A 24,245-nucleotide genomic window follows, 5' to 3' on the forward strand; every position below is an offset into this window, starting at 1 on the left:
TATGGGGAAGAAAGGTGATTTGAGTGACTTTGAACGTGGCATGATTGTTGGTGCCAGAAGGGCTGGTCTGAGTATTTCAGAAACTGCTAATCTACTGGGATTTTCACGCACAACATCTCTAGGGTTTACAGAGAATGGTCCGAAAAGAAAAAACATCCAGTGAGCGGCAGTTCTGTGGGCGGAAATGCCTTGTTGATGCCAGAGGTCAGAGGAGAATGGCCAGACTGTTCGAGCTGATAGAAGGGCAACAGTGACTCAATAACCACCCGTTACAACCAGGTGGGCAGAAGAGCATCTCTGAACGCACAGTATGTCGAACTTTGAGGCAGATGGGCTACAGCAGCAGAAGACCACATCGGGTGCCACTCCTTTCAGCTAAGAACAGGAAACTGAGACTACAATTTGCACAAGCTCATCGAAAATTGGACAATAGAAGATTGGAAAAACGTTGCCTGGTCTGATGAGTCTCGATTTCTGCTGCGACAGTCGGATGGTAGGGTCAGAATTTGGCGTCTACAACATGAAAGCATGGATCCATCCTGCCTTGTATCAACGGTTCAGGCTGGTGGTGGTGGTGTCATGGTGTGGGGAATATTTTCTTGGCACTCTTTGGGCCCCTTGGTACCAATTGAGCATCGTTGCAACGCCACAGCCTACCTGAGTATTGTTGCTGACCATGTCCATCCCTTTATGACCATAATGTACCCAACTTCTGATGGCTACTTTCAGCAGGATAATGCGCCCATGTCATAAAGCTGGAATCATCACAGACTGGTTTCTTGAACATGACAATGAGTTCGCTGTACTCAAATGGCCTCCACAGTCACCAGATCTCAATCCAATAGAGCATCTTTGGATGTGGTGGAACGGGAGATTCGCATCATGGATGTGCAGCCGACAAATCTGCGGCAACTGTGTGATGCCATCATGTCAATATGGACCAAACTCCCTGAGGAATGCTTCCAGCACCTTGTTGAATCTATGCCACGAAGAATGAGGCAGTTCTGAAGGCAAAAGGGGGTCCAACCCGTTACTAGCATGGGGTACTAATAAGTGGCCGGTGAGTGTATATATATATATATAGATATATATATATATATTATATACAACCGGCCATATATATACACTCACGGCCACTGGCCACTTAGTATATATATATATATATATATATATATATATATAATATATATATATATATATATCATATATCATCACTCACTATGACTCACTAAACTTATTATACATGATAATAATAAGATCATGTATATGTCATGGTTATATCTGGTCATCTGTGACTCGGAGGAGAAATAACCCGGATGATACCAGGTTGACCACAGGTGCACAACTCAAGAGACAGGCAGGTTAGGTATAAAGTTCACCTGGAGGCAAAGATTAGGCAAAAGGGTCCATAACGAGCCAGAAAGGCAGATTACACAGGCAAAGTTATCCAAAGGGGTCAGACAAAGGTCCGATGTCCAAGGGGTCGGACAGGGCACCAGGCAGAGCAGAAGGCTGGAAAGCTAAGGCAGAAGCGCAATAGACAAATACTGCAGGGTTGATGGAGAAAGTGGGAAGTTTGGGTGATGGGGAATGGCAGGAAAAGGGGGTTACACTGCATGGCAGGATCTGAAAGGACAGAAGTTAATATGTGGCAGGAAAAACAAAGTCAACGGGAGTTAGTTAGCTGGCACTGTAAAAGCAGCCACAAAAGACTGAGTTTGTGTAAGGAGCACAGCTGTGATAATGAAAGCAAAATAGTACAGTAAGTGCACTCTGTGTGTGTTTTTGGAAACAGAAACATTTTCTATTGTGTTGGCTCTATACTAAGAAATACCACAAATGAACTCAACAGCAATTTGTAATGTTCAGTGCACCCCAAACAGCTGCAATTTAATAACCTCCATGAGCCTATTAACACCAGGAGAACAACAACATTCTTAATCATAAGATGTTTATTTTAATAAGGTGCTGGAAATATTCAACAGTCCCATTTTTCTTTTTCCTTTCCACAAAACAAGGATGTTTATAACCCAAAGCTCGGGAAACCACAGAGTGTGTGTTGCAGGACAGAAGAACATGACCTTTAACAATTTATACAGATAAAATGGTCACAGTGTGGAAGAGAGGGAGGCTGAACGCACAGCACTGGGCAATTAAGGCAACATGTCAAAAGGTAAAAGACAACCTTTTCTGTACAAGGAGAGGTAAAAAAAAAAAAAAAAAAAAAAAAACAAGCACCACAAAACACATTAGAGAGGCTCCTCGAACCCCGGAGGAAAACACATTAAAAAGACGTCTTATAGCTGCTGTGCAAGACAAAGACACTAAGAGAAGTCATGGAAAAGTTAGAGAAAAACTTTGTCCGTAAGTGACAGATGTTTTTCATTTACAATGATGTGTTTCCTTGTGGTTGTGTCCCTCCAGATCTGATGCTGGGTTTTTGTCACAGCTCCAGTTCAATCAGTCAAGAAATCCAAGAAAATGGCAACTTTCTTTTCTTACTCCCTTTGGGTCAGTCGGCTCTCAGTTGGCGCAGAGATACCTGCTGGTGCTTGGGAGGAGGAGCAGCTTGGCAATTACAGTGCGGCGTAATCCTCATGTCTGTATGATAAAATAATCTCCCTCAGTGTGCCTCATCTGTGGCTGAAATCAGTACCAAACATCCTGTTTCAGTGAAACTGGGTGTGAAATGTTAATGTTGAGACATTTTCAATAATTACTGGCAGGCTGCTGAGGAAAACACATTTAAAAAACCTGTAAAAAGTTAACGAACATAATGTGGTTAGATTAAAAAGCAGAAATTGACACAATTACCTAGTAATAGCCTGAACAACTTCTGAAACGTGAAGGTGCAACAGTTCAGATGACTCAGCTTCTTCCACGTTGCGGGGGGAAAAAGCGCAGGCTTCTCCAAATCCAGCCCACGTCTCTGGCCGCCATTCAGTCGTAGATAATGTTTGCATAATATTCGTCTTGAGAGGGCAATAAAACATAATATAAGTACCTGCCTCTCAATGACAGTATCACAGGTCACTTAACGGCATCAGGACAGTTAAGCTTCCCCGGTGAGTCCCATCTTGTAGCTCGGAGCAGCACTAAAACACCAGGTCCCCCGTTTAGCCCCGACTCAGCCCAGCCAGGCCTGCTGATTGGCTGACAAAGCTTATGACCCTTTCCTTCCACGTTAGGGGCAGACCGTTGATGCTGAACTGGACTCAAAAGCTTTGAGTCAGTGTCCAGTTACTTGAGCAACGATCAAGGAAGGTGAACAGAGTGGCCGCAAGGGGGGGGGACTTTAAATTGTACATGATCCGTAAACAACAACTACTAAAAGTCTGTCATGCTGTGCCTGGTTAAGAAATTAAACCGTTTACATACGTTTGTGTTTATACAAACAAAGAGACTGACAAATAAAACAGTTAAGGATGTGTTAAACAGTCATATGGCATTGAGTCGATCACATTTAAAGAGTAAACATTGGTGTAGAATCGCTTCTTGGTTCTCGTCTGCAGCCATACAACAGCAATCCATCACCACTGTTACCAATATATACATTTACATCCTAAAATCTTCCGTGATAAAAAAGTGTGGGCTTTCCACCTTCCCTTTGTCTCCGTTTTTCTCCTCCTATTTGTGCAAGAATAATTATTTAGTTCTTTACTGTTAGTTGTAGTGGGGATTTGTTGTCCTCAGCAATGTCACACAGAAACAAAGACGTCCAGGTAGAGGCGGTCGTAAGACTCCCTGAAGAAGAGGATGAGGACGAGGCTGAAGAGACAGGAGCCGGTTAGACACCAGTTTAACCACGATACATCTAGATGAAGGGGAGAGAGAGGGAGACAGATGTATGTTTTTAGGTTAGATTATAAGCAGTCTGCTTCAGCTCATATTCAGAATTTGATACATTGGGTGGACAGGTGGATTATTCACTGTCACCTGCTCAAAGACTTAAACTGTTCTTTCTTTTGACTTCACTTTGGATACTTTATCTATTAACTTAGATTATCTATTGCCTCCTTTTTTTCCTCATCTTTTCCACCTCTGTCTTCATCAAATTGTCTATTTCTTAAAGATATAAATATGCATTATATGGCCCAAGGTATATGAGCATCTCCTTTCTGGACACCCTCTTGACACCATTTCCAAGAGTTATGGCTGTAAGATGATACCTTTTCCTACAATTGCTTTTTTTATATTCTCAGTTCAAGATGATTCCATTCTCCTTGGTCACACACAGTGGGCCATTGCAGTTCCCTCTGTTAGCAAGATGATCAATTCTATTTAAATGAAAGAATGTGACCAATCCATCACAAAACCAACCAATCAGATGTGAAAATCAGATGCACGCTCAACGGTTCAATTACGAGATTTTACAAAACATGGAAATGAAATCATTGTGGATGCATGCATGTACTATCACTTAGCAAAATAGATTATACTGGCTCTGTTCTGAATAAGAACCAGAGCTGAACCCTGGCTAAGTACTAGGCAACAGACCGCAACATTGACCATATGTTCCTTCAAAATGAAATATGTGTCCTCTACGTACATCCAGAAACCCTAATGAGTTAGTATGAAGTGACATTGAAAAATTTATGAGTACCATATAGGACTAATGGCTAATCAATAGGAATTCCTGACATCCCATATAGGAAATAAGAACAGTCTCCTGAGCTGCCTTTCATAATGATTCTGAATAAGTCAATGATATTGGCAGTGTTCCCCATTATCATTGACTTACACTTGAACCTAAACATGGTGCAGAAGGAGGTGTTCTATTTTCTCAGCTCTGTTTAAGCTACATTAACCACAGGAGAGGTGCTCTGGCTGTCCGCAATAATGCAGAATCTGGAGGGCAGATAGGAAGCTTGCAGCTGCACTGAACCATTGGCATCTTCACTCATCAGCACACAGACAAATAACCTCATCTTTTTGTCCAACCTCCGTGAGGCACACACTCAGATTTTCACCGTGCGACCTGCAAGAGCATGCAGTCACACATTTGTCTAGACATAAACCCAAATCAAATTTTTTTTTCAAGTGCATTAACTAGCCCTCGCTGTGAAGCCGCCCGTCTCAAGACCACGTAGGTGTTTTGTCCTGAGAGAGACGCTGAGCAGAATCTATGATGGGGGGGGGGGGGGATTGGTTGAGGGTGTTTGCAGGGAGGTGTTAAGACTCCTGAAGCAGCCTCATTAATCAGAAGTGTATGAGCTGGACAGCAGGGGAACCGGTGTGGAGGTGGGTTAATGGAGTCGTGTTTATCTGGCCTGCCATCTTCTCCGTCTCACTCTGTCCCGCTTTCTCGCGTGTGCGCCTGACAAAGTCTTGTCCATTTAAAGTTGGAGACACACAATCTGTGTGTGTCTGTGTTTTGGTGTGCAGCCTTAAATGAATGCTAACGGGGAGCTTGGTAATTGTAGTAATTAAATCAGGTGATGGGATAAAAAATAGGCAAGCAGCTCAATACCTCCTCTGTGATCTCTAAGGACACTTCTGAAGCCAAGTTTGGAGGGAACAGTTAAAAGTTTATCTGAACAGGATGCAGACGGAGGGGAACTGAGGAAGAGGTGGAGGAAGAAAGGGGATGAAGAAAGAAGAATAGAGCAAATGAGATAAAAGGAAGAAGAGAAGAGAGAAGTAACTGGTTTCTGGAGGCTCATCAGTTCAGCAGTTTGCTTTAAGGTTGATAATCAGATTTTAATGATCAATGTTTAAAGGACACACAGAGTTGAGAGTTAGGTTTCACAACTTATAACCACTGATGGGAATAACGGCATTAAAAGCTGCCAAAAAAGCAGCGCGTTACTATAATTGAAGCTCTTTTTTTTAGATCTCTGAGCAGAGAGTTGAAGACTTTTTTTTACTGTTCTTCCTTGGTTCGAGGGCAGTGAACGTGACAAGTGCCTAAATGCTGACAATTGGCTCAGGTTGAGTAAAATGTCATGGTAATCCAATCAGAAGTAGAGTTGGGCGGGTGTTCGAAAGCATGCATACTCGGAAGCACGGTATGGCGAGCCCAAATGACAGGCATTAAATATCAAAAGTATCAAAACATCTATTGTGTTATTTGTATCGATCCACTATATAAACACAATATCTACATACATGGCATTTGATTGGAGGCTAGTCTCACAGCAGCATTAAAATAGTTTAGATTTGTGTACATTGTTTCTGTTAATAATGTATTGTATTAAGAGTCCATTTCATTATAATATTCAGATTTATCATAAATAATTGAACATGCACATGTATTTTAAGTTCTGTTAAAGAGGGGTGGAGGTGGGGTCACATTTGAGCCTTTACAAATGTACTTTAAAGTAACATAATAGTTACATCTGAAGTAACTAGTAACTCTTATAATTTGTAACTGAGTGAATTAATTTTAATTTAGTTACTTTTTGGAAGAAGTAACTAGTAACTAACTACTTTGTAAAAGTAACTTGCCCGACACTGCTTATAACTTACTGTAATAGAGTGGGTGACTGGACAACTGAAGCTTAGACTAATAAAATCACTAGAATCTCTCTCATTATTTTCCTAAACTTCTTTACTTTTGATCAATTATTTTTATCTGTCATGTGATGATGATCAAGCTACTGATTTAATACTGATTGTTGAAGCTCTTTGCAGAGTTATAAATGGCTGGTAGTTAACGGGCTGAAGAGTAAGGGGGTAAGGAGTTGGTAAACTCACATCTTTTTTTTTTATTAAGATTATTTTTGGGTCTTTTCCCTTTAGTGTAGTGACAGTGGATAGACATGAAAGGAGAGAGATGGGGGGGGGGAATGACACTGGGTGACCTAGAGGCCGCCTCAAGACTGTTTTGTCAATTATCAATCTGTAACTAAAACTTCCAAACTTCTAGAGGTTATACTTGTTGATAGGATGGTAGTATTAAGTATTAAGATAGTAATAAAATAGTAAAGGATATAGTTATAAAAATAAAACAAGGCAGGAGTTTGTGATGATGACGGAGAATGTTGAGTGACTCAACCTGCTAATTAACTGCACCATTACAATTGGACATTAGCCACAAACTACAATTCAACTGCAAACCGCTGCCAGTAACTATACCGGATTCATTGTGACGAAATGATCACATTCAGAAGACGTCAGCGGAAAAGAGGGACAGTTCATCATATTAACAGCCTATTACTGGAGCTGCCACCATCAGCACATTGGTGCCTCAGATAAAGTAAGAGACATGGGCCGACAGGCATCTTATGGCCTTAATCAGTCTTAATTGAGGTCAATGCAGCATTATAATGAATGTGGTTCAGTTCTCCTTTATGAATGCAGTCCTTGCTAAAGAGAACTGGGGTCACACCTCAAGATACATAGACCAGCTTTGTGTAAAGAACAAGATCATTCATCATCCTGCATGCGGAATATTAACTGTAGATTGACAGGTTGGTAAGGACCCCTACAGTATAGAAGCCAGATCATCCATACTGACTGCCAAAGAGCCAAATGTGTACTTTGTAAGTGTGGGTTAATGTGGCGCTATTCTTTGACTCTGACAATGTTACTTCTAACTCATGATTGAAATCTGTCTCAAAAACAATAAAACAGCATGTAAAAAGGCTTATATTGTCTCAGGAGTAACTGAGCTCAATAAAGAAAAGCTGTTTTATTATTATTATTTTTTTAAACACCTCCATTGTCCTTATGGTGGGTTGAAAAAGTTAGTCTGCAAAAGGTATTTTCACTTCTGACGAGAATTAAAAGTTAAGCAGAAAGGAAAAAGAAACTTCTTGGAACTAAAGAACTGCAGCAATTATTTCTCTGTGCTGAATAATCCCTGATTCCCCCTATGCAGGAGACTCTAACAACTCACAGCTGAATGGAATCTCAACGCTCATCTCCCCCCCCCCTCCTCATCTTCCTCCTCCTCTTCTTCCTCTCCAAAACCTTTGAGGCTTTTGCTTCACGATACCTCTCTGCTGCTTTGTATTCTGCCTGACGCACCGCGCTAAATGACACAAACACACAGCTGATGAAACAAAACAAAAAAGAGCGATAGGCGCAGATTTATGTTGCCCAGAGGTTTCATTCATGTCTCTGAGTCACGTGGTTCAGAGACTTTGTGGCTTAAAGCAGGACAACAGAGTCAGGAGGCCATGTAGTGCCCACTGAACCAAGACCAGCCTCTCATGGATGTTAAAGTGGACATGAGGTAAATTCATAAACGCCTCTCCGTCCCCAGGGAAAGGGAACCATCATTCAGAATGTATAATGAGGCAGAGGGCAGCCAAAAGGAAAACCCTAAAATGAACTGTAAACTGGAAATGAATGGAAATCTTTAAAAAGGTAAGGGCTGCCAATTTTCAATAACGGAAGGTGGAAGGGTTTCGAAAAGAAGAGGCTCATGCAGAATTCATCAGTTTTGAAGTCTGCATATTATTTGCTACATCCATTATGGGACTACAGAGATGAAATTAGAGTAATGAGAATGCCCGCTATAATACCTCCAAAGGGAATGTACAAAATAACAAAAATAATCTTTACAGGAGTGATGTCTTCAAGAGAACAGAACGCAGCTGATCTCTATGCACTTTTCAGTGAGTGAGTTCAAGAGTTGACGCAGAGTAGTGGTAAAAGGTCTTCTACCAGTATTATTTCATACCATGATAGGTCGAGGCACTGACGTCCACGAAAGCAGCGCAGTTGGAGAGGATGCGACTGCTGTTTCGGTACACTCGTGTGATTCCATGTTTTTCACCTTTATGAGGCAAAAAAAAGTCACTGTGGCAAATTTAACTTCAGGCCCTGATAGCAACACAGTCGTTGTCTTCAAAATAGACAATGTTCTGTGCATTCAGTAGAGGAAGTGGTTATAGGTACAATAACAGGGAAGAATTATCACTGGGCAGTACTAAGAACGTTTAATGTATCTTGAATAAGCAATATATATTGAGTGTGAGGATTACTGCACAAAACTGGATGTTTGAGGCAGATTATTAGGGCCCGAGCGCCGACAGGCGGCGAAGGCCCTATTGGAACTGAAGGAATTATTATTAGGGGCCGAGCGCCGACAGGCGGCGAAGGCCCTATTGGAACTGAGAATTATTAGGGCCCGAGCGCCGACAGGCGGCGAAGGCCCGATTGGAACTGAAGGAATTATTATTATTAGGGCCCGAGCGCCGACAGGCGGCGAAGGCCCTATTGGACTGAAGGAATTATTATTAGGGCCCCGAGCGCCGACAGGCGGCGAAGGGCCTATTGAACTGAAGGAATTATTATTATTATTATTAGGGCCCGAGCGCCGACAGGCGGCGAAGGCCCTATTGGAACTGAAGGAATATTATATTCTTTATTATTTCCGTCAAATGAATTGCCTTTTGGAGGACTTATCATATTCAAAAACTCACCATTTGGGCGGTCGCATCAAGTCTGGTGAAAATTTACGTATTTAATGGTTTGGATCGGGAATAGCAAAAAATGGCTCGCTAGCGCCACCTACAATATTACGAAAATTCCAGCCCCTGCACTACGTTTATCGTAGACTCACGAAACTTGTACACATATGTATATGGCAGGGCGACATAAAACTCCATGGTAGCCCCCCCCTAAACCCAACAGGAAGTCCGCCATTTTGTTTTGAATGTGCGAATTAGTGCGATTTTGCCCTTTCACATGTCGTACTTTGACGAACTCCTCCTAGAGCTTCGTCGATCAGCTTCAAACTTGGTGTGTGTCATCTTAACATGTTAACGATGAAAAGTTATTAAAAAGAAAAACTTTTCGTCATAGGGCGTGGCCGTGGCGGGGCGGCCATTTTGTGCGATTCGCCACCGAAAGAGGAAGTGTGTGTAACTTGAGCGTGTTGTCCGATTGTTTGTTTGAAACTTTCCACGATTCATCAGAGTCCGCCCCTGACGACATCTACACGCCGCTATTGGTCAAAGTCCATAGCGCCCCCTAGTGGCAACAGGAAGTAGGCCTAAAGACAAGGTGCTATACTTTAACGAACTCCTGCTAGAGATTTTCATCCGATCAACTTCAAACTTGGGGTGTATGATCCTAAGATGTTTACCGATGGAAAGTTATTAAAAGAAAAACTTTTCGTCATACGGTTGTGGGCGTGGCCATGGCGGCCATTTTGGGTGTTTAGCGATGAAGATAAAATTGGCTGTAACTACAGTGTACGTTGTCGTATCTGCTGAAATTTCCCACAAACACCAAGAGTCCCGGCCTGAGGACACCTACAGGCCAATATGGAGTTTTGGAGATAGCGCCACCATCTGGCAACAGGAAATATGCTTATAACAGGAAGTGAGTGTAACTTGAGTGTACATTGTCCGATTGCCTCAAAACTTTCCAGTTTCATCAGAGTACGCCCCTGACGACATCTACATGCCGCTATTGGCTCAAAGTCATAGCGCCCCCTAGTGGCAACAGGAAGTAGTTCTAAAGACAAGTGCTATACTTTAACGAACTCCTCCTAGAGATTTCATCAGATCGACTTCAAATTCAGTCTGAGTCATCTAAGATGTTGAAGATGAAAAGTTATTAAAAGAAAAACTTTTCGTTAAACGGTGTGGGCGTGGCATGGCGGCCATCTTGAGTGTTTAGCAATGAAGAATTAAGTGGCTGTAACTACAGTGTACGTTGTCGTATCTGCTTGAAATTTCCCACAAACACAAGAGTCCAGGCCTGAGACACCTACAGGCAATATGGACTTTGGAGATAGCGCCACCACCTGGCACAGGAAAAATAGCCTTATATGACAACATCATCCGATTTACATGAAACTTAGAACGTGTGGTCTACATGTGATAGTGAGGAGGCCCCTATATTATGACCACGCCCAGTCACTCCGGCCACGCCCCTTTCATAACATTTGAACCGTTAACGTAGATACTTATGTGAGGTGTCATTGAACTCAGCCGAGACTTTCCTTTTTATTGTTGATGTTTGACCTGCCCCCCTATGATGCGGCCCACGCCCCCTTTCCCAGATAAGGAGCTGTATGACGTATAGGCTTGTGTGAGGTATCAATGAACTCAGCAGAGACTTCCTTTTTATTGGTTATGTTTGACCCGCCCCACTATGATGCGGCCACGCCCCTTTCCCAGATAATGACTTGTAGGAGTATAGCTTGTGGGAGGTATCATTGAACTCAGCAGGGAGGTTTCCTTTTCATTGGCGACGATTTCAGCGTGTGAGTGACGCGCAAATGCGCGGTCGCAAGGAGAGGCGTCCGCCAGTAACCCCGACTGGCGCGGGTTAGCGAGGGCCCTCCATCGCTGCTTGCAGCTTTAATTGATATTGATCTTTGAGAGTTGAATAAAAATCTGACAACAATACATCAATCAATATTTGTTTTTTCAAACATAAAAACGTTGTTTGATGAATTTGGCTATTAAAAAAATACCAAAGATATGCACTAAGGGGGAAATTACACAGATGACAAATAAACCTGTTGGTGCTATGATGGACCCGTAACGGTGAGACATTAATAATAATAATACCAACAACAACAACAACAACAACAATAATAATACATTTAATTTCTGACACACTTTATATTTAAGTGCTACATAGAAATGCTAAGGACATAAAAGTATTTCAACTAAAAGGACCTCAAACACAACAGTAGCATTTCTGTACTGCATTTGAAAATCAAAATCAAGAGACATGCTGTATACACAGACACAATATACCTATGGTGAGCTACTATTGGCTGATTGGTAAATTAACTGCACTTATATAGCACTTTTCTACCATTACTGACAAAGCGCTTTATAATTTTGCCTCTCATTCACACCCAAGAACACACTGATGGCGACCGAGCTGCCATGCAAGGTGTGCCTTGCCCGAGGACACGTCGACATGTTGACAGGAGCACCCAGTGATCCATCAACCAGCCCTGGGATTAGTGTGTCGGTCAAAAAGTAAAGTGCTACAGCTGTTCCAGAAAATTGCTGAGAATTTAGAAAATTTAAACTATATATTCACGACCCAGATTTTTTTTTTTGAAAACTTTGGTAGGAATTAGTTTTTTTCACACACAACGTAGGGATGTTGTTCACTTGCAGCTGCTTTATCTACCGAAAGCTCTGTCTATCCACACCTGGTATATATCGCTGTCTTATCTATGATTTATCACCAGACTGACATGCTCCTGCTGCAGAGAATTCAAAATACAATGCTTGTCATCTGGACCACAAGTTTCTAACAGTTTGAGTTGTCACTCAGCTACTGTCCTTTTTACTGTCACAACTAAAACTAAGTTAAACTAATACACTTAACATCCCTCCAGGTTCACTCTCAGCCCACCGAGACTGACAAAACATTGTTGGTTTTGGTGTTTTCATGGGTTTTGCTGACAATAAGAAAAATATAGACCAGTTTTAACCATAAATATATCTTGCTATTGTAATAAACAAAAGGATTTTCTACCTGTTATCATGATATCCATTTTACACTGCTGTGTCACACCGGTCTGACAAACTCTAACCTGCAAACATTGGTTGGTTACCTGCCAATATGGCAAGAACAGTAGACTTCAACAACTTGGTACCTACGGATACTCTGCAGGTAGACAGTCGATGGCAATCCACCACTGAGGTTATCTGCAAGCTCGCATTACCACGCCTGCATCAGTGTAAACTTTCTGACAAGAAAGCTTAAATGCATCACACACACCACACACACACACACACACACACACACACACACACACACCATTGAGCACTCTTGTGACTGTGTGTTCACTTGCAGCAGTTCTATCCAAACATGGTACATATCGCTGTCTTTTCTATAATTTATCACCATACTGATGTACATTTAAAATACCTAACTGGATCATCATTTTCAAATAGTTAATGTTAAAACTGAAACCATTACACCCAAAGCTATTATTTTGAATCATATTTCTATATCTATCTATCTCCCTCCTCTCTCTCTCTCTCTCTCTTTGAGGCAGTTGGCCACCTACCAACAGCAAGGGTCTGCCTCAGGTTTCTACTGAAAGGAAGTTCTTTGCTTGAAGCTGTTGCACTAAATGCATGCTCTTGAGGGGGATCGTTGGGTCTTTGTAAATTATAGAGTGTGTTCTAGACCTATTCTACCAGTAAAGTGTCCTGAGATAACTTCTGCTATAATTTCACACTATAAATAAAATGTAATTGACCGACAGTAATCCACTCAACATCCCTCCGAGGTCATTCTTGAGCCTTCACCTGTTAAACGTATTGAGCCAAACCTGGATCACATTTGAGTCAGGTTGTCCTCACAAAAACTTGAAACCAGGTCTCTGTGGTGGCACCAGGGTGCTTAAGTCCTCTGTCAAAGTTGCTTTTGTGGTTTGTCTTGCCAACAAAATGAGATTTGTTACATAATTATCTGTGAAAAATGTTAATCTTAAAACAAGATCTGACTTTCTTGGATGACCCTTTTGCCGGGGATTGATAGTAATGAACTGCCAAATATCTGTTCTGGCAGTCACAGGTGACACTTTACAAGCCACCTTGGCAGGTCACTGCTACCCATTCTACCCTCCTCCACCAAGTATAATTAAAATCAGCCCGGTAGTTTTTTCGAAATCAAATGACAAAAAAACAAACAGACAAACAGAGCCAAAAACATTACCTCCTTGGCGAAGGTCACAAAAAAATGCCAAAACAATTAATCAATTAGTTACTCAATTTGTTGGTGTTGGTCAAACAAATAAGTACTCTACTTGGGCTCGGGGTACTTTGATGACCCTTTCATTTTCTGGGTCAAATTATTAATTAAAAACATTATCCTTAGTCCTTCCTATTTTGGGGTATGTGTCATGTAAGTGTTTCTGACCTGCTGTTTTCGACAAGACAAGCAGGATTTGTGTCCTGGGTGTTATGCTTGTTAGCAGGCCCTGAAGCCTCTAGGCCCGACAGTTGTTCAGGTCTGACAATAATAATATCCACCTGCACTGACAAGACAACCCAGAAGGCTGGCTCAAGATACAGTTGACAGGCAGCAGATGTCAGTAGCCATGCAGCAATCAGAAGAACTTGGCAGAGGAAGAGGATGAAGCTTGTGAGTGTGTGTGTGTGTGTGTGTGTATATATCTATATATATATATCTATATATATATATAGATATATATATAAACTAGATGGAGTGTTTATCAGAGATGGATCCTTCATTCTAGCTGATTGGTGCTGTAATGTAACCAAGATTACAAGGAAGATTAATGAAACCGAAGACAGGTGGTCAAAGATCACAGTATCGGTTTACTATATATTATTATTATTATTATTATTATTATTATGTATTGGTTTACTTTAGCAGATGACATCCTGTCCCCTGTTGTGGGCCTAAACCATTACATCAAACTTTGCCAGGCAGCCAACTCATAGATAAATCTGAGGCTGCGATAGGGAGTTTTTCTTTGTGCCGATTTGGTCAATTGCATTGTAACCTAATTTTCCCACCATCCGCCATTTGGGGGTGGGGGGGCTGGGGGGGGGGGGGGGGGGGGGAGACCTGACTTCATGACACTAAATAGGCACTAGTGAGAATGAAACTGAACTAAAAGACACATTTATATTTTAAAAGAGTACTACAGCAAGAGGGATTCCATCCCAATTTGTGTATTCCTGTCTTACCTGTACAGTAAAAAGTGAGAAAGAAGAGAAGGAGACCGGTGACAAGGTTCCCCAGGAAAGTGACCACTCCGCAGGTGATGCCTTCAGGTACCGGGTACACGGTCTCAATGAAAAGTTCGAAGAATATTGGCACGCTGCTGTTAATGAAAATGCCCAACAGGATGCAGGAAGTGTACAGGATGGCTGTAAAAGGACAAAATAACAGAACGACAATAAGTAAGGATTAATTGGAAAATGGGATGTTATAGATCCCACCTGAGCAGCTCTTTTAAAAAGGGTGGTATACTGGACAAGTTTATGGAACAGCGGTGGTAATTTATGCAACCTTCCACAGCTTCCTATCGTATGATTTGTTCTCAGCAGCACAGATTTATGAAGAACCCTGATCCTGAAAAAAACATTTCATTGCCACCCCTTGAGGTGACAACGTACCAGAAAAAATAAATACACATTTTAAACATGTTGATTGGGTAAAACACATTAATTTCATGATTGGAAATTTCTAACAATTCATAAATAAGTATCATTACAGACAAAAGTTGATAATTGTACATTACACCTTTTGAAAGGCAAAAGGCTTTCAACCTATTTTTTAAAGAGTTACCAACTTTTTTCTGGAAGGTCGTTCCATCCTTTTAACGCAGTGTGAAGAAATTCTTTCTCTTTTCAGACAGGCATGTTCAAGGGTAAAGTTTTAAAGATTTACTTATAACACTTAATTTTGAAGGGACCTTCCTCTCAGTCTGGCATGGAGTGTCACGACAAGGTTTAAATGCCACTGTGACAGCAACTCAATTTCAATATGTTTGGTAATATATTGCTGTTTGTTTAGTGTATTTTGCACACTAAGCATTCAGGTGCAACTCGTTTCATGCACTCTACCGTAAATTAAAAACAAATGACTAACTCCTTTGCCAAAATGTCCGCTAGTAATAAGCTTGGCTCATTCGCGCCTCAGGTTTAATGTACAGTAGGTGCACCACTTGGTTGAATTGAAAAATTAATAATATTCCTGCATTATACATTTTTTATTTAAAATCATGATGTGCCAACCGTCTTATTCTATTTTCCACAATGAACCTTGCAGAAGTCTACTTTGCAAAGGTTTGTGTAACATTGGCTTATTGCGACATTGTCAACTGTGTGTGTGTGTGTGTGTGTGTGTGTGTGTGTGTGTGTGTGTGTGTGTGTGTGTGTGTGTGTGTGTGTGTGTGTGTGTGTGTGTGTGTGTGTGTGTGTGTGTGTGTGTGTGTGTGTCATGTCTGCAGAGCAATCAGAAAGTGTTCAGTATGTTTGGCCAGCTCAGATCTGGTCTCAGCTGCGGTCCTTTGGCTGGGGACCTAAAGTGAAATGTGTGAATGTGTATTAGAGTGGATGTGCGATGAGATGAAGCCATCACCTCTGGAGCATTATGGCACCCTCCATCTCCCTTATCATAGCAGATTGGTCCAAATGAGCTCCCCATTAGCCTGCCCGTCCCTTTAATCACAGTGCCTCTGAGGGCCCTCGCCTGCCCGCCTGCGACGGGGAACCCAGAAGCCTTCTTCCCTGCTCGTCTTTATTCAACACTAACGAAGCACTAAAATCAAACACTTAAGAGTGCTTCAAATCACTGCACTCTTCCTGTCACATTATTGAATTAGGTTATCTGCCACCAATTCCCAGAGGGCAACAGGAGATCCCTTCAAGGAAGGGAACACATGGTCAGCACAGCAGGAGAGGGACATGGGATGACTCTTGTTGGCCGAATACACTCTTTTTTTCTTTCTAGAAATTATATTGGGGGTCGTACTACAATTTAAGACTGGACATTTACGCATTAAGGGATGAAAATAACAATTATTGTCATTATTGATAAATCTGCAGAATATTTTCATTCCTTATACTCAGGCAAAATATTTGTATAATTCTGAAAAGCGTGATGTTAAAGGGATGAAGTCAAGGATTTTAGATAAGATCACAGTAGGACAGAAAAACATAAGCAAGTCTATGCATCCCATTGACAAAATGTTTTTTAACAATCGATTGGTCTCTTGTTTACAAAAACTGCAGATTACACTGACTGTCCCATAGTGGGACATTGAGGTATTTTGGCAGAATGTGTTGCAGTATCACACACTCCTCTTGTACAATATGCCAGGTGGATGAACAAGGTTGGAGCCTGGCTGCTGCAGACTGCCAGTGTCTGGGATAAGAGGACGTGAGACAGAAGGTTAGCAGTGCCAAGGCCTGGAGGATGATGATGATGATGATGATGATGATGATGATGATGATGATGATGGATAGAATCAGTGGCTTTGAACGATATATTGGTATGCTTATTGGTTTGGCTTAGGAAAGGGCAGCTAAGTCCACTAATGTCCAAATGGATTTATTACAGATGTCTAACAATGGATTGGTTCTGCTAAATACAGTATGTACCAAATATGCATTACAGTCTGTAAGTATTTGGAAAGAAAGATATTATTTATCATTTTGGCTGTGTTTGCCAACACTTAAAATTAAACAGTAACTACATAGTTTAAATGGTGACTTTAAGGTGTTTGAGGGTGTTAACATCCATACTGGGTGAAGAGTGTGTAACGTATGTCACTGTATACAAAGTCCCCCAAATTGTACAACAATGCAGGTCAGTGATCCAAAAAATACAGACAAGGTAGCCGTGGAGTTTTAAGGCACAAATAGTGAAATGTTATTAAGCAACCAATAGGGTTGGGCACAAATATAGTCGGCTCAAAGTACAAAAAAGTTATTTTTAGGGGGCAGTTTTTGTCATTTATTTTGCTAATTTAATAGTCTGCCTCAGAAGAATCAGAGATAGTCGCTGCTCTGCGCGGGCTGAGATAAATAGTGAGTACAAACAATGTGTAGGCATATTTTCACATCTAACTCTGTGAATTAAGGGTTTGTTTCAACCAAAACAGAGTTGGTGATTGTTGGAACAGTGGAACCACTAACCAAGACAGGTTTGGGGAGTTTTATTTTGTCAAGTTTGACTAAAGTTTGTTTTACAGTTAGTTTACAATAGAATTAAGCTCGTCTTGGTTCAGTGAAGAGAGAAACTTGGATTCAGAATGTGTACTGTTGTATTTTTCTGAAGAGTTTTGGGTGAAGAGTTTAACCACAAATGAAACAGTGTAAACTTTACACAAGTGTGTGTGTATGTGTGTAAATCTAACAAGTTGATATACAGAGCCAACACAGTGTTTCACTGCACAAATACATACACAATGGACTGTATGAACTAAGCTTTAAAACACAAACACAAATCCACTGAATACTTCAGAGTGGATTCTCCTTTATTTGGCTAATCAAATCGAGAGAAACCCATGAATTGCCCACTGAATTCATTTTGTCCCTGGCTTATATCAGAGTGTCCCAGCTGCACTGCCTGTATGCAATGTCACCTTGACAGTGATGTGCTGTGGACCTACCTGCGGTGGAGGGGAGGTGAGTGAACGTGCTCAGACAGGTTAGCGTGAACCAGGTGGAGGACAGTGAGGCTCCTGCCAGCATCAGCACCAGGATCAGCTTCAGCATCCCCCGAATGGAGTCTGCAAACCTGAGAGAGGGTGGGAAAAAAGAGAAAGATCCATTTACTGTATAAAAAATCACTAAGAAAAAGCACATAAAGATAAGGATCCTGAAATACGCCAGGACAAAAGGCAAACAAATTACTCAAGTGAATAAAGCCAGCTGCTTCAGAAACTAGAGGCATCCTTCATAAATGAGCAGCAATGCAATTTCTACATGTCTACTTCTTTGTCTGTGACTTGTGTCATAATATTTTATCAGAGACATGCATTGTTTCAGAGAAAGGCTAGATCATTTTCTTCTCCAAATTGTTTCTGGGTGCACCAGTTGTACTTGTAATTACACAAGCAGAGACACTACTCCAAAAGTTGACTCAATTTGTTTCACCAGCTAAGAAGGCGGATTTTAATATATTGTGGAAGACAGGCCACCAAACTCTCTCTCTTGAGCCCTGTGGTTTCTCTTTGTAGGCCTTTCTAAACCCTCATAGTTCATTAACTCCTCTCTGCTCCTCTGGGTATGCATATGCATTCATGTGAAAGATTAGATGAAGCCAAAGAAGGCTGTAGCAAAGAAAGACACTAATTACTTTTGTTTTGTTGCTCAGACAAGATGCTTAAGAAAATAGGGATGAATGAACTTAATGGAAGCATAAAAACCAGTGTTGTAAAAGGCTGATTAGTTCAACTAGGTTGTGAAGTTCTGTCAGTATGCTGAGGACCAGTGGGTGAGGGAAATCATCCTTTTGGACAGATAATGAGAACATTTCTTCTCAGAACGCTCTGCCTAGGGGTGAGAATCTCGGGGCACCTCAGGATTTGATTCCAATTCAGAGGCCAACGATTTGGCGACTTAAACCGTTTATCGATGCCTCTCGACCATAGACTGATATTATTGAAATATTAATATTAACGGTCTATGCTCTCGACGCATCTCGATGCAACCATTTTTTTGTGTACATTGTCGTGCGTGATTTAAAAAAATATACATATAAATCTGAATTTTGACATATGCAGTATTTATCACACACAAGTTTTAAAAACATGTTTAGTCTACTGTTTTTTTTTTATTGTGTAGTCATTCCATGCTTAACCCTTAAAGATGCTGAGTCACCTTCTCTCAAAGTAATCTTCTTTCAGAGGCTCATGCATGTTTAAAGGTGGAGAATTGGCTGGAGACAGTAACTTTTAAATAAAAATCAACACATAAAAAAAAAAATTCTAGAGAGAATCATGATGCATCTAAGAATCCATTTTTTTTTCAACCCCTAGTTCCGCCATGGCATTTTTACACAAGATCAATGTCTCCTGGGATATCATGAGCTGCACAGTCAGTCACAGTCTCAACACATTGTCCCCATGTTCACAGGACATCATTCTTAATTCCTACATCATGACTCCAGATCACTGTTAGAGAATTTAGAGCAGGCTACGGGTAACTTGGGATGACATAATGAATGTTGTTGGCCTTTTCTAGTAAACAGATCTAACGGTGTCATATTTCTGTTTAAAAGAATGAGCTGGTTGCACTGGAAAAGACAGTCTAATTAGAGGGCCAAGCACTTGCCACTACACACAAACATGTTTGGTTTCTTTGCCCACAGCTACACAACTCAAATCTGCATCACCCATCTGCCAGTGAGTGGCTCAACCCTTCAACTACCCCCTGTGCCAGAGAAGACTGAAATCCTCAGCCTCCCCCCAGCCAACCATCATCTCTTTGCGGAGAGGATCACAGGGTACTTCCCTGCATCAATTCCAAATCTGATCCTCTAAGCAGCTTATTTCCTATACTAACCGATGGCCCCTGAAGCCACTTGATAAAGCACTTGGTCACTAATTGGACAGTTATGTCAGGTGTATGACACAGTCAGATTTTAACAAATACAAGTGAACACTGTTTGTTTGAAAACCACTGGCTTACAGTTGACTAATATATACATATCACAATATACATATCCTATCATCATGTTTTTAAAGGTTAAGGTCAGCTTTAATTGTATATATTTTTTCTTACTGTCAACAAATTCTACAATTACCAAACCCAACAGTCAATGCTACTAGTAATGCTTGAGTAATATGGTGTATATCATATTACTCTGAAGCAATTAAGAGATTTACTGTTAGTAATACGTGTTACAAACTACAGTGACACTGACATACACACCTTAATTGAATGTTTTTTAATTTATAATATTTTGTCATAATAAATAACTATTTGGCACTCTGTGTCCGTTCAAGTTTTTGACATCTCCCACGAGCTAGATTAGGACAGTAAGGAAGTCGGAAAGTAATAAATCATCCATCCATCCATCCATCTTCATCCGCTTATCCGGTATCGGGTCGCGGGGGCAGCAGCTCCAGTAGGGGACCCCAAACTTCCCTTTCCCGAGCCACATCAACCAGCTCCGACTGGGGGATCCCGAGGCGTTCCCAGGCCAGGTTGGAGATATAATCTCTCCACCTAGTCCTGGGTCTTCCCCGAGGCCTCCTCCCAGCTGGACGTGCCTGGAACACCTCCCTAGGGAGGCGCCCAGGAGGCATCCTTACCAGATGCCCGAACCACCTCAACTGGCTCCTTTCGACGCGAAGGAGCAGCGTCTCTACTCCGAGCTCCTCTCGGATGACTGAGCTTCTCACCCTATCTCTAAGGGAGACGCCAGCCACCCTCCTGAGGAAACCCATTTCGGCCGCTTGTACCCTAACTGGTTTTGGTGTTCCAGAAGAATCCAGAATAATATTGAAGAGGAAACACTTGCATAGTAAAGGTTTGCATGCCTCCATTAATGTAATTCAGAGCTGTGTCACAGTACTCAATGAGCAAAGAGTGTTATGTCATCTCATGAGATATGGCAGAATTAAAAGTCTATCTTTTACACTGCTCTAACAGGATTTATTGATCATAAAGATAGCATCATTTAAGTTATGTAGAATCAGATTACATTTTCTGCTCTCGCAGTGCCTGCGGGGAATGATGAAATATCATCTTCAGTATGACAATATATATTAAGTCTGTCTACGTTTTTAGTGAGGGGCATGCAGTAAATAACCAAATAGACAGACAGTATAATATGATGACCAGCATGCAATCACAGATTGTCCCTGTTCGCAGGAAAAACAAATTAGGCAGTGGCTCATTTGTGTTTGCTCCATCCATCTCATCTCATTAACCTGGAATATTGTCTGGCTCAGACCTTATGAAGGAGAATAACCTGGTCCTGATACACCCCCCCTCCCCCCCACTCTTTTCCTGGGGCTTGTAAAGGGAAGATAAAAAGAGACGCTTGTTAGTTATAATTTAATCCTCTTTAATCTGTGAAGAAAAGCATACAGCGTGTGACTGTCGTCCACCCAGCTTCTGTCTGAGCCACACAAATTAACAGCGCTCAGATTGTTTTTGTCAAATTCCACACCTTGGAGCATCCACCGCTAATTGAACCTGCTGCATGAAGCTCCCTGCCATTCAACTGTCCATCAGCCAGACACAGAAATATAATGTTTACAAGCAGCCAGTGTTTTTTGTGGAAAATGGTAAATACTAATCCCCCAAGACATTCAGCTTTGCAGGAGTATGAGCCACTTAAAATGAGAAACTGCAACACCTGCAGCACAAAAAAAAGCATTTAAAGGAGGCCATTTTCTGCCTTCTGTGGCCAACTGTGCTTAGCACTGGCGCAGTACTGTGCTAGCTTGAGGGAGAGGGACAGCAAATAACAAATAGTAAGTCACATCTTGACATTAATATCTTAAAAGGCTACTAGTGGGTGAGACAAGACGGCTATCTACTCAGTTCATTACCACAAGTTTTCCTAGGAAAGTATCTATTGATTCCATATTGCGGAAAGTTGTTGAAAAGAAGGAAAAAGCAGAAAAAGGGCAGCATTTAGTTGTAAGGGAGTAGGGAGAGAAAGAAAAACCTAAATATACTGTTGAATTTCTTCTGTTGCTGCTGTTTTAAAAACATTTCTCTAATCAAAAGATGAATTGAAGATTGTCAGATTGCATCTAGGGGCCTATCTCCCAACGGCTATCAGCCCGGTGACTGATGATAATTAATGAGAAAGTCTGTTCCCTGTTGTGAATTACTGAAAAATCTAACCTGTTACTTTTGAACCCAGGAGTCTAAATTGAAACCAAATGCAACTATTGCCACCTACACAAATACCTTACCAACCACCTTTAGTACCTTTTAACAGTTATAAATGAGAGCAAATGACATATGGCCAATTGTTAAAGCGGAATTGTATTTAACTATCAGCTGTTGCACAAAAGAGAGACTAATCAATCCCTCCAGTGGCTCAGAGTATATGTAATCAACACCAATAATTCAACAGCTCTGTTTACATACACTTTCATCTTGTGCTGCAAACAGCTTCATTGATTAACAGTGGGAGTTATGGGCTCATTTCCCTGATTACAGCTTTAAGAAAATAGTGGGCCTGCCTGGAAATGCTGATTGGGCCTCAGTCTGCGATAAACATATATTGGTCGGTACAGGAATGAATCTCTTGCTTTTGCAGACTCCACACTTTGTTTTTGCGGTGTAGCTCCCTATCCATCAATGGAGGTGAAATGGCTGTTGCATTAGCATCTATTCCCCTCACTCTATTGCCGTGTCACTGGATCAGATCATATATTAAAAGAGAGTAGATGAGTAGACCCCTTCCTTCACCTCAATTTAACCTTCAACTGTTCTTTAGATGAGATTAAATAGTTATTAATAATGTTATAAACAATCCAGCTTTCCTAGAGTCAGGGGGTTATACTGAAGTATAACACATAAGGTATGCATACCAAGTGACCAGAGCTATTCCACTGTGAGGAAAATTCAAAGGCATTAGTTTCTAATCTTGTTTGTGAGGTAGCAGGGGCACAGCCAACGCTATCAAACAAAACATGGATTGATTTTTTCCATGCTTTATCAATTAGAGGACACTTCTTACTAACTACAGTTTTTTTGTGTTACGTTGCAACATAATAGGGCCACAACTACCGATATATAATATTTTCATTGCCGATTGCTCTGAGGATTATTTTCTCAATTAAATCGATTATTTTTTTACTCTACAAAATGTCAGAAAATTGTGAAAAATGTCGATCCGCGTTTCCCTAAGGCCAAGGCAACATCCTCAAATGTGTTGTTTTGAAGAGGAATGAAGAAACTAGATATTATTTACATTTAAAAGCTAGAATCAGTGAATTTTTACTTTTTTTCATAACAAATGACTCAAACTAGGGCTGGATGATTAACCAAAATTCTGATGCCGTTCTCAACATATTTTTCCCATGACGATGATTTAGATAATTTATTTGTGTTTATAGGCCTACTTTCTCCTTAAAAACATTCTACCAGGTGTAGAATCACGTGACTTCGCCCGGACCAGTCAGCCGCATGGAAACACACCAAGTCAAAGTCAACTGAGCAGCTTGTGCCCCCAAAAAACGCGGTGTATGTCGTCTGGATTCAGCTGCAAAGAAGTTCTGGAAATGTTAATTAGGGGGTTGCAGTAAATGCTTATTTTCTAATTTGATGTCTCACCAGGTCCATCGAGTTGTCGCTAAGCTGGGCAGTATTAACCTGATAATCAAATGAAATTGCCGTGAAAAAAATATGAGATGATGGAGGCAATTTAGAAGTCTAGAACCAGGTAAGAGCGGCACTGCATTCATGTCACTTTTTAAAGTCCCTGCAAACCATATTCAATAGCTATACAATGAGAAAGTCTAAGAATAACATTGATGAGAAGAAACATAGGTTACCCAGGTCAATGGAGTTTGTTTGTGAGAGATATTTAAAAAGCTCATTAAACTGTAGAGAGGATCTGAATGAAATGAGTGGTCCAGATATGCATGTTATAGTAGTCTGGACTTGCCTGCACAATCATACATCACTATTTTCCTTTGACTATAAATCCATATTCAATGATCCCGGCATGTGAGAATTTACACAATAAAAAACAGCTAGGTATACAGTAGCTTACCTGGCCATTGCCACTCCAAACACACATCCACCAACAATTGACCAGAAACCAATCCAGCCTGCGTCCACCTGTATTAGAAAAGAACAGGAGATTGCAGGGTAGAGTGGAAGAAAGTAAGAAAAAAGGAGAAG

The 24,245-nt window shown here is 41.1% G+C and overlaps 1 protein-coding gene across 1 annotated transcript; it reads right to left on the minus strand.

Moving 5' to 3' along the window:
• Positions 1 to 1,937: 1,937 nt before the first annotated feature.
• LOC116684788 (solute carrier family 49 member 4) lies at positions 1,938 to 24,245 on the minus strand (the record flags this gene model as incomplete). The annotated part of the gene is made up of 4 exons (XM_032510208.1): positions 1,938 to 3,814; positions 14,601 to 14,783; positions 18,035 to 18,162; positions 24,115 to 24,245. Coding segments are annotated over 4 exons (558 nt in total), but the record flags the coding sequence as incomplete, so codon positions are not given.

The sequence above is a fragment of the Etheostoma spectabile genome, unplaced genomic scaffold, assembly GCF_008692095.1.
Source record: "Etheostoma spectabile isolate EspeVRDwgs_2016 unplaced genomic scaffold, UIUC_Espe_1.0 scaffold00569331, whole genome shotgun sequence".
Lineage (NCBI taxonomy): Eukaryota > Metazoa > Chordata > Actinopteri > Perciformes > Percidae > Etheostoma > Etheostoma spectabile.